The following is a 13385-nucleotide window of genomic DNA, read 5'->3' as shown; positions in this document are numbered from 1 at the left end:
GGTTTCCACTGGGCCTCACCGAGGTGCTCTGACCGTCTTTCAGTCCCTCGTGTTCCTGTACCCCCCCAAGCAAAACGTCACTGTGTGCCTGCACTGTAACTTCCATGCGCATTTATTATGTGCAATATAAAACATAAGCAAAAATATAAGTAAAGACTAAACAGAAAATAAATGTATGTGGAACAGTTCCCATAGTCCACTTTGATCCCCACTCTGGGCAATCCCAGAGGATTCATCACTACTGTGATTGGGAAGCTTAATGCGTAAAATAACTGGGAAAGAGGACACAAAAGTACAGGAAAACACCGAACTGAGTGGTGTTCAGAGGACCGGGCAGCTTAGAGCCGGGGCAAGGGTGTGGGGACCAGGGCGGGGACCCCTCAGGACGCTGCACCTGGAGGCTTGATGCAGAGGTTGGGTTGGCGCCATCTTGAAGGGTGATGGTGACTTTTTTCACCAAGGTGGTCAGGTTTGAACAAGTTTTAAGTTAGATAGGGAATCTCAAGAGAAAGCAGAGAACCAGCCTGTGCTCGGGAGAGGTCATGGCCCAGCCTGGGCTCTGCCCTGGCCCTGGCACAGCGACCGAGGCTCCGCACCAGCTCAGCTAGTGCAGGGAGGGTGAATGGATAGGCCTCTGCTGTGTGGATGACTTGACTGGGACACCTGATTTCAAGTGTTCTTGTCTCAGGTTTCCCATAATTCTAAGTGATATGGAAACCAGACAGAAACTAGCCCCTTCAGAAAAAGGTGGTCAGACCTTCCCCAGCATCTTTGGCCACTTGAATCCCACTGAGAAAGTTCCGCTAGTGCTCTGTATCCCACGCAAGTCCTCAGGCAGCAGCCTGTGATCCCAGTGTCGCGGAAGCCCATGACTGAGGTGCGCAGAGTGAGTGGAGCCATGCGTGGCCGGGAAATTCTGGCGGAAGGAAGAAGACACAGAGAACCCGGGGGAAAGGAGATGGCAACTGGCCGTGCTCCCTGTAACTCGGCCATGAGGCTATAAGCCATCCTGGGTTAGAGGATGAAGAAGAGCCAAGAGCCGTGTCGCCTTTGGTGTGACAGCCCTCTGTGAATCAGGAGCCCATTAATGGGGGCTCAGGACCAGCGTGTGAGGAACCTGAGGGTGAGCAGGCCACCCTACCTGCCTTTACAGCAGACTGCAGTCCCGGCTTCAAACCAGGAACAAAAACCATGGTAAACTCAACAGGCAGGTAAAGAAATGCAGAAGAGAGAGCTGCATGGAGCTGAGGGGCCGGGCCAGACCCCCAGCCAGGAGGTAGGAACCAGAGGCTGGTGGGGGCTCCAAGGGACAGGGGTCCACAGTGGAGGGGAACGCACTCAGTGCCACAAAGACTTGGTGATTTGACCTGGCTCCCATTCCCTGAATCCTCTTCAAGAAGAGGAATCAAGACACAACGGTCCCCTTGGGAAAGTGGGTTGGTCCAGACCCGGCCTCGGGATCAGGAACCACTGTGGTGCCCTGGCGGTGGGCTCGCACTAACCTGGCAAAGGGCGCAGAGAGGCAGAGGCCAGGCCTGAGAGAGCGCAGGAGCCTGGTGGTGGTCTCTAAACTGGGGGCGTTGCTTCCCATCAGGAAAACATATCTGTATGTCTCATTCGGAAAACATATCTGTATGTCTCATTCGGAAAACATTTCTGTGTATGTCTCATCCACATGCGATGACTTATACATTATGTACAAGTACTACTCTGCTAATTATGAAACACAAGTGACCTTTAAACAATGCCAGGTTGGTAGTGCCAACCCCTCAGGCAGTCAGAAATCCACATATAACTTTTGAATCCCTCAAACCTTAACTAAGAGCCTACTATTGGCCAGAGGCATTACAGATAGCATAAACAATCAACACCTATTTTGTATGTTCTTTGCATTATATATTATAGCAGGGGTCGGGAACCTTTTTTGGCTGAGAGAGCCATGAATGCCACATATTTTAAAATGTAATTCCATGAGAGCCATACAACGACCCGTGTACATTACGCATTATCCAATAAAAATTTGGTGTGGTCCCGGAGGACAGCTGTGATTGGCTCCAGCCCCCCCCCCCCCCGCAACCATGAACATGAGCAGTAGGAAATGAACGGATTGTAATACATGAGAATGTTTTATATTTTTAACGTTATTATTTTTATTAAAGATTTGTCTGCGAGCCAGATGCAGTCATCAAAAGAGCCACATCTGGCTCGCGAGCCATAGGTTCCCGACCCCTGTATTATAGTCTTAAAATAAAGTAAGCTAGAGAAAAGAAAATGTTATTAAGAAAATCATAAGGAAGAGAAAATACTTTTACAGTACTGTGTGTATTTACTGAAAAAAAAAAATCCATGTATAAGTGGATCCTCACAATTCTGACCCATATCATTCAGGGGTCAGCTATACACAGAAAGATCCAAGATGTTGGCTAAATATTAATGCCTTTTAATTTTATTATTAGAATGATAAGCTCTGGCTGGTTGGCTTAGTGGTAGAGCATCAACTTGGTGTGTGGATGTCCTGAGTTCTATTCCCAGTTGAGGAATACAAGAGAAGTGACTATCTGCTTCTCTTCTCCCCCCCCCCCCCCCATAGCTGTGGCTCAGTTGGTCAAGCGCAACCTCTGGTGCTGAGGATGGCTCTGTGGAGCCTCCATCTTAGGTGCTAAAAATAGCTCAGTTGCAGCTTGAGCCCCAAATGGGCAGAGCATCGGCCCCAGAGGTTGCCAGGTGGATCTTGGTTGGGGCTCATGTAGGAGCCTGTCTCTCTGCCTCCCCTCCTCTCACCTGAAAGGAAAAAAAGTAGTATGATAAAATGTTTTTGCTTTTATTACAAAAATATGTTTTCAGTTAGTATGATTCAATAGGCTTCATAGGTTTTCCACATCTGATATATGGAATCAAAGCCAGATTTCTACCTGCACCATGTTTCAGTTTTAATGACATTGTTTTCGCAGCCATCATGGCTGAAATGGGGGGGGTGTGCATTGGGCTGGCTTCTCTAGCTTGATCCTCGGTCTCCTTCTCAGGTTATGCAGATGATGTTGAAACTCACCTGATGAGTTTCCCTTTTCCTGGATGTCAAGGAAAAGTCTATCTTTCCTACTGCAAATCTGTTGTTCTTACAGACTAGGTAGGAGGTGTTAAATTTTTATGTTTTAGTGGGTTCATGTTTATTGGGTTCAAACCTCACTGTAACTATTCAATTAGCTTACTTTGTTGAGAAGCTTGTCTTTTGTGCATATGAGTTTATATAAATGGCACATCTGAAATGATCTATCTGGGAAGATGTTCTCGGCTTAGCAGAAAATGTGGTTGCTTTTTCTCTTATGATTCATCTCTCGGACCTGGAGAGTTTTTATTGTTTGGGGCACTGATTTATTAGACTTTACTGGACTGCCCATCATCTTTTGTGCATTTGTACTTGCTGTATTAGTCTGTTTGTCTTCTCCTAAGCCATTTGGTTCCTTGGTGAGCATTAAATTGCAATATAGTCTGCAGATTCACTTAATCAGGCGCGTGGAACTGAGGCGCTTGTGTGCGCTGAGAGCTGTCCTGGTGGACAGGCTACCCCTCAAGCTCTGCCTTCGGGTCCCTCATGCCATGGGGCACATGGCCCAAGAATGGAGAGACATCAGCATACTTTGCTCAGGGGTCACGCCCTGCCCCACAGCTGGAGCTTGTTGTAGAAGTGGAGAGATGGAGGGAGAGTGGTCAAGGTCAGCGGGAGGACAGCCATGCCGGTCAGCTCCTGCAGGCCAGCATGTCACCCCAAGAAGTAAGCTTTTATCCTACAACAGTGGGTTGACTTTGAGGGCCAGGACGGTCCATTCAGCTGAGGAGAGCTGAGTGGATGGGCCTGCAGGACATGAGAACTGAGGACAGAGCTCCTAAGGAGGAGCAGCCGGAGGTAGGAAGGACTAGGGCTGTGCTGACTTTGGAACCGAAGAAGGTCAGTGAGGACACTGGGGAAGGTGACACGGGAGGTGGACGAGGGAGGAGGCTATTGGAGGAGGACACAGGAAGAGGACTCAGGAGAAAGCACAGGAGGAGCGTGGGGGCAGGATGCAGGAGAAGGGTGGTGAGGACACAGGAGGAAGACATGAGAGAAGGACTGGGCCCATGGCCATGGGGAGGACTAAATGACCACTGCATCCAGCTTCCCCTTCTTCCAGAAGCTCTGCTGAGCTGACCGCTGAGCCATGACACCGACCTCACCTGGTTGCCATGACAATGAAACAAGACCAGGTGGTGAGGCCTCAGCAAATACGGGCACACCCTGTGAATCAAGGGTGGCTCCTCCCAGGTTGTCAACCAGCAGAAAATGGCTGGAGCGCACAGAGCACTGTGATTCTTTTCTTTGCATAATTCAGGGTTCAGAGCCCACCTTAAAATTATACAAATAGTCTTTAAAGGTTCAAGGGGACAGCATTTTGCCCATGAGGACATTGCCCAACGCACTGTTTTGCTTTTATTGCATCTCTGTACGAGGAAGGTTGTTGTCATGGTCCTGTAAACATGTGAGTTCAGCTAGGCGTAAGTCCGGGTGTACCCAGGCCCAGAGGAGTCCACACACTTCAGGCTGCAAGTGTCTGCAATGGGCCGACTTGTAAAGCAGTCCTTTAAATGTTGTGTGTGTTTAAAATATGATGTTGCCATAATGCGTGCTACATATTGCTGATTTTTGACCAGTAATGCTGTATTTTCTCAAATGAATAAGCCCTATTTATAGTGAAGTACAGTGTCTACTGTTTCTTTGCAGTTAAGAAAGCCTTGTGTTGTGAGAGTCGGCAGCAGTCAGGAGCTGCTGGGAGGACTAGACCTTAGTCTGCTCCGAGGGAGTCATTCTAGAATGGGTGAAAGAAGGGACTGACGGGGCCAGTGGGCCAAGCCCCCAGCCCGTGTTTTCCCAGGCGTGACTCCCCATTGTGGCCCGGCCTGATGTGCTGTTGGGATCGTCCCCTGGAGCACTTCATCACGAGCACTAACTTGGACGTTGGCAGTCCTTCCCAGGCTAAGGGTGCAAGTGAGCTTTCCTCCACAGATCAGCTGACCTCCCCTCATAGGTAAGATGGCCTCTGGTCTAAATGACAGTGACCAGTGTGGCTGCCACGCCTCCCTGATAACACATCCTGCTGCTTAATGTCACTTGAGCATCTGCTGTGTGCCAGGAGACATGAGGTCTGGCCCACAGAGAGACTACAGTGGGACAGAGTGAGGAGCATGAGGAATAAATTAGATGTGTGGTTAGGTGAATGTCACCGTAGTCCCTCCCTCTACTACGTGGCACCTTTATCATTTTGTTTAGAAACAGCGACCCTTCTGGTAAAAGAGGTTCAGATCTGATGACATCTTTCTCAGAATAGACACCATCTTCAGCTGTCCGTTATTCATTTGAAGTGCGTCCACCACCATGCTGGATGCCGAGGTGTCTTTTGGCACAAGGTATCCTGCCCAATGCCGTGGGGGTGGGGCGCCTTGCCAGGAGCTCTGGGCAGGAGAGTAGAGCTGGACTTGGGCCATCATGGCTTCCATAGGAGGTCAGGCCTCAGCCATCCTTGAGAACATTTCAGGAGAAAGTGGTGCTCAGCATGGCAGGGACCTACCTATGCTGTCAGCTGGGGGACTTGGGGTTAGGATAATGTGAGTGAGGTCTGGTCACAGGACAGCTGGGCTGTAAAGGGCCTTGCCCACCACCCTGGGAGCTTGCGCCTTGATCTACTTGAATGTGTCGAGGTTCCCAGTCCCTGGGGAAATGCTATAAGAACTGTGCTTACAAAATATGTCTGCAACATCAGGCTGAGGAGGAGCCATTAGAAAGAAAGTGATTGGAATTATCCAGCAAAGACCAGGCTGGAACCAGAGCCACGTGACAGGAAGGAAGAGGGGAGGTATGGCTCAGCGTGTATGTCAGCTGCTGCTGCAGTGACAAGTGCCCCCTGTAGTGTGAGCCTACAGGATTCGGTGGCCTCCACTTGTGTTCTCTGTTCAGGGCCCAGACAGGAAGGAAAGTGTGTCTGCAACATTATGTGCTGACGACAGATGCAGGAACAGAACCTGTGATGGCTATGAACACTTCTGCTCAGTGCCAGCCCTGAGGCACGAGACAACACCTATCCCTAGTTCAGCGTAAAAGACCGTCCTCTCCAGGTGCGTGGGCTCCAGCACTGGACTCAAGCACCTGGACCCCTTTGCCCCTCAGATTCTTCCTGCTCAAAATCCGGTCGTCAGGCCAGCAGCCTCCCACCACCTGGGAGCTTGTTAGACTCTCAATGCCACCGCCCCCCAATCAAAACCTGAACTCTGACGAGCTCCGCAGGGATCTCCACCTACAGAGCATCCCCTTTATTACATCTTCCATGTTCTTAGCCCCTGGGGGGCGCTCTGTAGTCAGCTGCTGAGGACCCTCTGGCAAGCAGAAATATACAGGCACGCACTCCGCTTTCAAAGGTGCTCAGACGCGAGGAGCAGCATCCCGCAGCCACCTAAGAATGCTGTCCTCCAGCGTGTCTTCATCCTGGTGAGGTGTCTCGGGGCCAGAAGGTCCAGACCCTGCCCCTTGGTGGCAGCCCCACCGGGCTTAGTGGACTGACAGCGGCTAAGCGCGGGGCTCCTGCAGGGAGGGTCTGGACGGGCGACAGGCAGGGCTGGAGCTGCTGCTGCAGGAGCTTCAGTGCCGCCGGGGTCTCAACAGTTAACTGTCCGCAGGCTGAAGAAGTGAGCCGTGGCCGAGGGCTCCTGCTTCAGGGACAGCCAACCCGAGGCCCTGGGGGAGCAGGCCGGGCAGGCGGCCCTGCAGAGCCCCAGGGGTCCGCGTCCCTTTGGCAGGCCGGCAGCGGGCGACCAGCCCAAAGATGGAGCCTTGCAGCCTTCCTTTGTGCGCCCAGGACGGGCGTTCCAGGAGGCAGGTCGCCGCCTCCTGACGCCGGCGCGTTGGCGGGCAACAGCATGACCTTAAGTCTCATCTCTCTGCTGTCCCAGGACATCTCCGGGCTGTGGCTCCTCCTGAAGACCAGCACAGGTGCGTCAAGCCTGCACTTGGGCGCTCGCTGTGAACTGATGGTGTGCAGGGAGAGAGAGGCTGGGGGACCTTGTGGGGATGGCTTAGCATGTCACCCACGGAGGCGGAGGCGAGCTACAGAGAGGACCCAGACTCTGCCTGGCCTTGTAAGAGAGATCCAGGCTGGGCTGTTGCCGGTGGAGGTAAAGCAGGAGTCCTGCTCCTTGGGGGTGGGGGATGTCTGGCATGACCAGCCGGTCTGGGGCTGTGGCCACCTGGCCTCACTCCCTGCCTGGCTCTTGGGGGAAAGGTGCACGATCCCCACGCTCACCCTGGAAGCTAGAATGAATGCTGGCAGGGCTCCTTTGTTCCAGCTCTCCCACAGACGTGTCTGTGGCGCACAGGAAGGGAGCCCCAGAGCCTGGTGGGTGCGAGGACTGGTCTCTGGCAGTGACTTCAGGACAGCGCCGGCTCACAGCTTCTGTGCACGGTGCATGCCAGTAAAGGGCTCTCTGGGTGGCAGGACTCAGGACTGGACTGCTAGTGCCTGTGGACAGTGCGGGACCCATCCTGGGGAGGTTCTGTGTGGTCTTCATTTGTCATCCCGGGTCCCAACTTCATTGGAGGGTGGGTACTCCTGACTCATCCCCCCACCCCCCGTGTGGTCTTGAGAACAAAGACCCTTGAGGAGCACCCTCTCCCTGGGCCTGAGGACAGGGGACAGTGTGGGTTTCCTTGTTGCATTTCTAAGGATGAAAACAGTACTCGTTTTGAAATGATTTGTCATCAATTCATTTTCCAGCAGATGCTTCTGCCAAGGATTGGTGAATAATTCCTAAAATAAGTATTTTGGAAAATTTTAATGAATTGGTTCAACCATAACTATCCGTGGCAACAATAAACATCTAAAGTTTCCAATTTTTTGATGAAGAGACTGCATGTGTAAATATGACTGAGTACATGAATTGCCCCAACAGTAAGATTCGGAGGACTATGAATGCTTACCTGGGTGGCCACAGTAAAAAGCTCAGTCACTCATTTTTAAACCTGGAATGTAAGCACTTGTACCTATAATGAGAAGTGATTGCTCTCATATCTGAAGTCCATATCGCAGTGACAACGCTGGAAGGATTCCAAAAACAGAGTGCTTTCTCAGAATATCGCTATTGTCTGGAATGTTAGAAATTTCAGAAACATATAGCACTTTCTATGAAGTCTACCAGATGTCTCTTTGCCACCCTACAACCACATGTTTTTCATTGGGGGGGGGGAATTCTTCCTTGTGGCTATACTATATCATCATTTCAGATGTCCATTTGTTTCCCTAGATAAATACCAGTTTTAACGTTTTAATCCTTATAATTTTCCATTAAGAATTCTTAGCGTTTTTCTAACACATACTTTATTTTTTTAGGGTTAACGTGCCTTCGAATAAATGTCCTGAAGGAATTTGGTGTAATTAAAAGGTTGGAGGGCTTTCTCTCCAGTCTCTAGGTATAATTTGCTGTTTTTATACCCCCCGAAAAACTTTGGACTTAAAAATTTGTTGGACTTATTCAGAAACAGAGCTGTTGGTGCATGGAGCAGTAAATCTTTCTTTCATTGATACCGTGGAATCCTTCCCCAGGCGGGCGCTCTTCTGTGGCTCCTCAGAAGTTTGTATAACTGGACGCTGATCTTCATTAGCATCTGCTATTTACAAACAAGGGCACGTGCCTCCTCTTAGTCACTTCTGTTCAGGCTGGATGGGGAGGGAGCCAGATGGGAAGTTTGGCACCTGGCTGGTCAGGAGCTGAGCCCAGAGCACACTAATAATTAGATGGGAGTAACGTGGAGGAGACCACAGGCTTATTCACTGTGTCTAAGGCCCCCAAGAACCCGAGCTGAGTAAGATGTCAAGTTTGAATCATGATCTCGTTCCAGGCTCAGACATCTCCTCCCTTGTCACTCATGAAATCAGTGAGGTTGATAGATGTGCGTGACCTCTTACCTCCAAACCCTAAGCCTGCCAGCTCACTCTCCATCACACGCCTCCTCCATCCTTCTCTCTCATTCTGTCTCGGCTTTTTCTCTGTCTCTGTCTGTCTGTCTGTCTCTCGCTGGCTCTCTCTCAAATACTGCACGTCTCTCCCTGTCTCCTGTGTGTACTCAAGCAAGGCAAGGGCTCCAAAGTCAGACTTCCAGTGGGGCAGTGTCCCTGAAGCCCCTGTGTCCCTGCTTGCTCTGTGCCACCCATCTGGCTAGCAGGGGGCCCTGGCGTGGGGTCCACCTGGGTGAGGCTTAAGATGAGACTTTTTCTCCACATGGTGTGTCATTGCTTTTGTTTGATGGGGATGTTTTGAGAAAGGTTTATGCAACTTCTTAGAATCCTTGGTACTTAGAAAGTGGGGATAAATATGCCCACCTACAGTTTAGGGAAGAATTTTGGAGGCTTTCTGGAGTTTCTGGAAGGAACTTGGTGTTGGTAATAGGAGCTTCTGTCGCTCCTTGCGTGGTGTGTTCTGTGCAGCTTTCTGAATGCAGCTCTGGATGGAGGAACACGTGAGCACCTGCCTCAGCGTGCCTTCTGCCCCTTGGAGCCAGGAAAGAATGACGTCTATAGAAACTGTTTGCATTGATTTCCCTGATCTTAAAGTTATTGTTTTCTTAACGTTGACACATGACTGTTTTTGAATGAGTAAGAAAAGAAAAGAAAAAGCTATCAGAAAAATCTCTTTATCCCGAAATACCAGTGGACTCCTGTGGGGGCGGAAGGGGTGTTTGCGTCTGTGTCTGTGGTGTTTGTATGTAGTGTGTACATATACGGCATGTTTGTGAGGTGCGTGAGCTGTACCTGCTGCTTTAAAGGAAGCAAAGATGCTGATACCTCGGAACATAAAATTGTGGAACTCCAGGGGTCAGGTGATTGGGGACTTTGGCCAAACTCCAGAAGGGACCCAGCAGGTGGCTGTTACAACCTGCTTTTGGGGCCCCCGCATGGCAGGCAGCTCAGCACAGAACCAAAGTGAGGGTGGCGGTCATGTTGCCACATACACTGCTTAGGGCTGACATTATCTGATTTCGCTGAAGCCCAAAAGTTGAAGCTTCTGAAGAGGAACTGAGACATGGATGTAAGCGTGAAGGGTGTACGTGCTCTGGGGTTGTTAGATAATTAGAATGGTGCTGGTGCCCTTCCCTAACTTCTTCTCCCCCCATCCTCGCGCCCCTAGAAGTCCGTTCAGGCTCTCTCCACTGGCCGTTTGTCTTCAGTTTGGCTACTTCATGTTCCCCCTTGTGGAGACGCCAGGCCAGCGTGAGCCCGAAGGAGCCCGGGGACCAGCCGCAGTGAGCAACCCTGCTCCCTGTCATCTTGGGGAGACTGGAATCCCCGGAAGCTTTCTTATCCTGCCCCTGCCCTGACCCCTGTGGACAGCTTGTTTCCACCCAGGCTGGCTGGACTGCAGGCAGGGGGGGATGCAGGGAGGCTCCGCCCCATGTGGATTAAACACGAACAAACAGCCCAGTCCGCAGGTTCCGCCTAATTGGGCACCAAGGGGAGGTGCTCGGAGGAGGGGCGGAGCTCCCGCAGCAAGCAGGCACCTGCAGTCTGGTCATACTGTCCACATGATCGGCCCTTTTCCTCAGGGGCCCGAGGGAGCGGGTGCGTGAATTTAAGTGGCGGCTTCACTGCGTTAGCCAGATTCTCTCAGGCATGTGAAGGAAGAACATTTGGGAACACAACTTAATACCTTAGATCCTCTGTTAATGTTTAACCCGTTGAAAGAACAGTGTGGTAAGTGACATCTGGGGCCTGGGAGAGGAGACGATATCTCACTGCCCGTGTTCCAAGCTTGGTTCGTGGACCAGCACCCCCCTCCCACAGATGGCTTCCCAGCTCCATCCTCAGGAGCTCACCAGGCTCTGGAGGGTCCGGGTGGGGGGCGTGGAGAATGCTGGCCCTTCCACTGTGGTTGGCCGAGCCAGCTCTGCCCTGTTCCATCCTGACCTCGGCCAGAAAGGCATGATGCTGTCGCGTCTTGTGGGCTTGTCAGGGCCACGTGAGCTGATTTCTGTGAAATACCTTGCCCCGTGCTGGGACTGGGCAGGAAGTTCATGAAGATAACTGTTATCAGTAGTGGAAGGTCCACAGGTTTCTCGTGCGGAGGATCCTCACATCGGTGCATGAGCTTGGAGAGGGCCTTCGGTCAGCACCAGTGTGCACCCTCCGGCTTCCGGGCCGGTTCTCCCTCCATGTTACCTGGCCGCTTTATCCACCAGTCCTGGCAGCCGCCTGGCGGATGGATCTCCATGAACCTCCCTCACCCATCCCAGCCTGCTCTGGGCACAGAAATCGTACCAGACATAGTAGCGTATGATGAATTCAAACCCCGATACGCCCACGAGGCCTCCGTGTCTGGCCTTCCACGCCCGAGCCTCACCCCACCCATCACCTCGCTCTGCAGGTCTCATCATGGGCCGCCTCTCCGGAGAGGCCCCTGCAGGGGAAGCTCAGTGAGGCCTGCATCTGCGCTGTGAAGTCACAGGCAAGACTCTCAGTCCATCTTTTGTCCCCACGAGCCGAGCAGGAAGGGACCAGCACCTAATTCACTCCCGGCTCTGCAGCCTTGGAGCTCTGGCTTAGCCGGGACTTTGCTGTGATGTTTGTGGCACAGGGTGGTCTGGTGACTCTAAAAGCAAAGAATGCACTTAGTTTTGTGATCGCCTCCATGTCCCCCGATATTTGCCCGTGAAAATAGGTCTGGTGTTCATTATGCCACCATCAGATTTGTGACCCACTGCTACAAACAGAAGGTCTGAAGATGTGTTTTCCCATCAGGTGGCTCAGAGCCCCCTTCTAACCCTTTCTTTCAAGGGTTTATTTCCCAGTTTGGCAACAGTGTGACCATTCAGTTTCCCAGGCCCCGCAGCTTGCTTCTCTTTGGCCACGCTTGTGGTGTTTGTGGGGGAAAGGGGGCAGCAGTGAGCTCCAGGTCCCTGCTCCCACCTGAGGTGGGTATACCCTCCTGCCCTGCTCCCCAGCTGCTCAGAGAAGAAACCTGCAAAGTGTATTCAGTCCCTTCCCTTTGGTTTCCAAAACCCGCACACTTGGCCCCACAGCTACAATTCCGTCTTCTGATGAATCTAACGGAAATGAGGCTCTGGGCATGGAAATTTCCAACCGAGAAGTCCCCATAAAATTTCTTGCCGTCTTCCATTTCTGGTTGACTCGTCCGTCTCCCTTGGGTGTTGTTTGAGCAGAGGGAATGGGAGAGGCCTGTGGCGGGGACAAGCAAGGGCTGCAAGGAGGTCTCAGAGAAGTGAGAGCTGGTTTGATACCCAGTGGGTTGGCCACATCAGTGTTTCTGGAAGGACGGGGTGTGTGATGGCAGCCTCATCGAGGACATTACATCAGCTGTGGTGCAAAGAAAGCCCTCACCTACGGCAAGAGTTCCTTCTCGGTTCTCTGCAAGGCCCAAGGGCCCTTGGTCTGAGTGAACTCTCTCAGCCCAGCCACAGTGCCCGCCTTGAGCCCAGGGCTGGGCCTGGCCACTGAGCACGCCATTCAGGGCCCCTGCTCTAGGAACCCGAGGGGGTACAGCATCAAAGAACTGAGGACCGAGTGAGGTAGCGTCTTGGAGGGCTGGCTTCCAGAGGTGCCTTCTCCCTGCCACACCCCAGCCCAGCTCCCTCTCCTCTGTGGCTCAGAGGAGCCCCTGGGAAGAGATGCTGCAACCCTGCGCAAGCTGACTCGGCCCTGAGGGGCATGGCCAGGGCGGGGCAGGACCACGCTCACAGAGGCACTTGCTGTGGAGCCCGGCCGAGCGCACACATGCGGCAGCTGCTCTGTCACCATCTGCGTCCTGCGGGTTGCCAAGTGTAAGACAGACCTGCATTTAACATCGCTGTTCAGGGCCTTGTTTGTGCCCATTTCTCTGATCGCCTTTGTGGGCCTTTAAAACAAAACAGAAACTGTGACTTCGGGAAGTGCCAGCCCAGCTGAAGGCTACATTCTCAGTGGCCACACAGGGAAGAGCTTACTTAATAAATGGGGTGGTTTAGAAAGACAGTCAGCCACACGGCTCCCTCACCACCTTTCCCGTTGGACACGGCAGCTGCTGTGCCGTGGGAAGCCTCACCCTGCAGCGTCCCACCTTCCCCCCAGCCTGCTCTGTCCCGACGGCTGGGAGACTGCCGGCATGGGCTTGGGCTGCCTAGCGGACAGGCGCTGATGGCGCTGCAGCTGGATGACCTTCTACAGGCCTCAGCTGCCCAGCTGGTGAGAGTTCGAGTCCCAGCGCCCCCACCTCCCTGGCCTGGGCTGCTGTTTAGGGTCGCTGACCTCGACCTTCCTTGTTTCTGAAGCAAACTGAGGAGGCTTCACCCTTCAGGGTCCTTAGCGGATGGAGCGAGC

The 13385-nt window shown here is 52.4% G+C and overlaps 1 protein-coding gene across 16 annotated transcripts in view; it reads left to right on the top strand.

Moving 5' to 3' along the window:
• MCF2L (MCF.2 cell line derived transforming sequence like) overlaps positions 1-13385 on the top strand; it is a 198872-nt gene that overhangs the window by 98528 nt on the left and 86959 nt on the right. The window contains exon 1 of one of the 16 annotated variants that reach the window (XM_066237345.1): positions 6454-7015. The exons of 14 other annotated variants lie outside the window; for them this stretch is intronic. In XM_066237345.1, the coding sequence (XP_066093442.1) occupies positions 6943-7015 (73 nt within the window). In that variant the 5' untranslated portion in view covers positions 6454-6942. Of the gene's footprint in view, positions 1-6453; positions 7016-7075; positions 7198-13385 lie in introns of those variants that run through there. One more of the 16 variants, XM_066237343.1, reaches the window with a different exon arrangement.

The sequence above is a fragment of the Saccopteryx bilineata genome, chromosome 6 (assembly GCF_036850765.1).
Source record: "Saccopteryx bilineata isolate mSacBil1 chromosome 6, mSacBil1_pri_phased_curated, whole genome shotgun sequence".
In the NCBI taxonomy this organism is placed as follows: domain Eukaryota; kingdom Metazoa; phylum Chordata; class Mammalia; order Chiroptera; family Emballonuridae; genus Saccopteryx; species Saccopteryx bilineata.
Note: the sequence above shows the minus strand (reverse complement) of the source record. Positions and strands in the feature narration are given on the sequence as shown.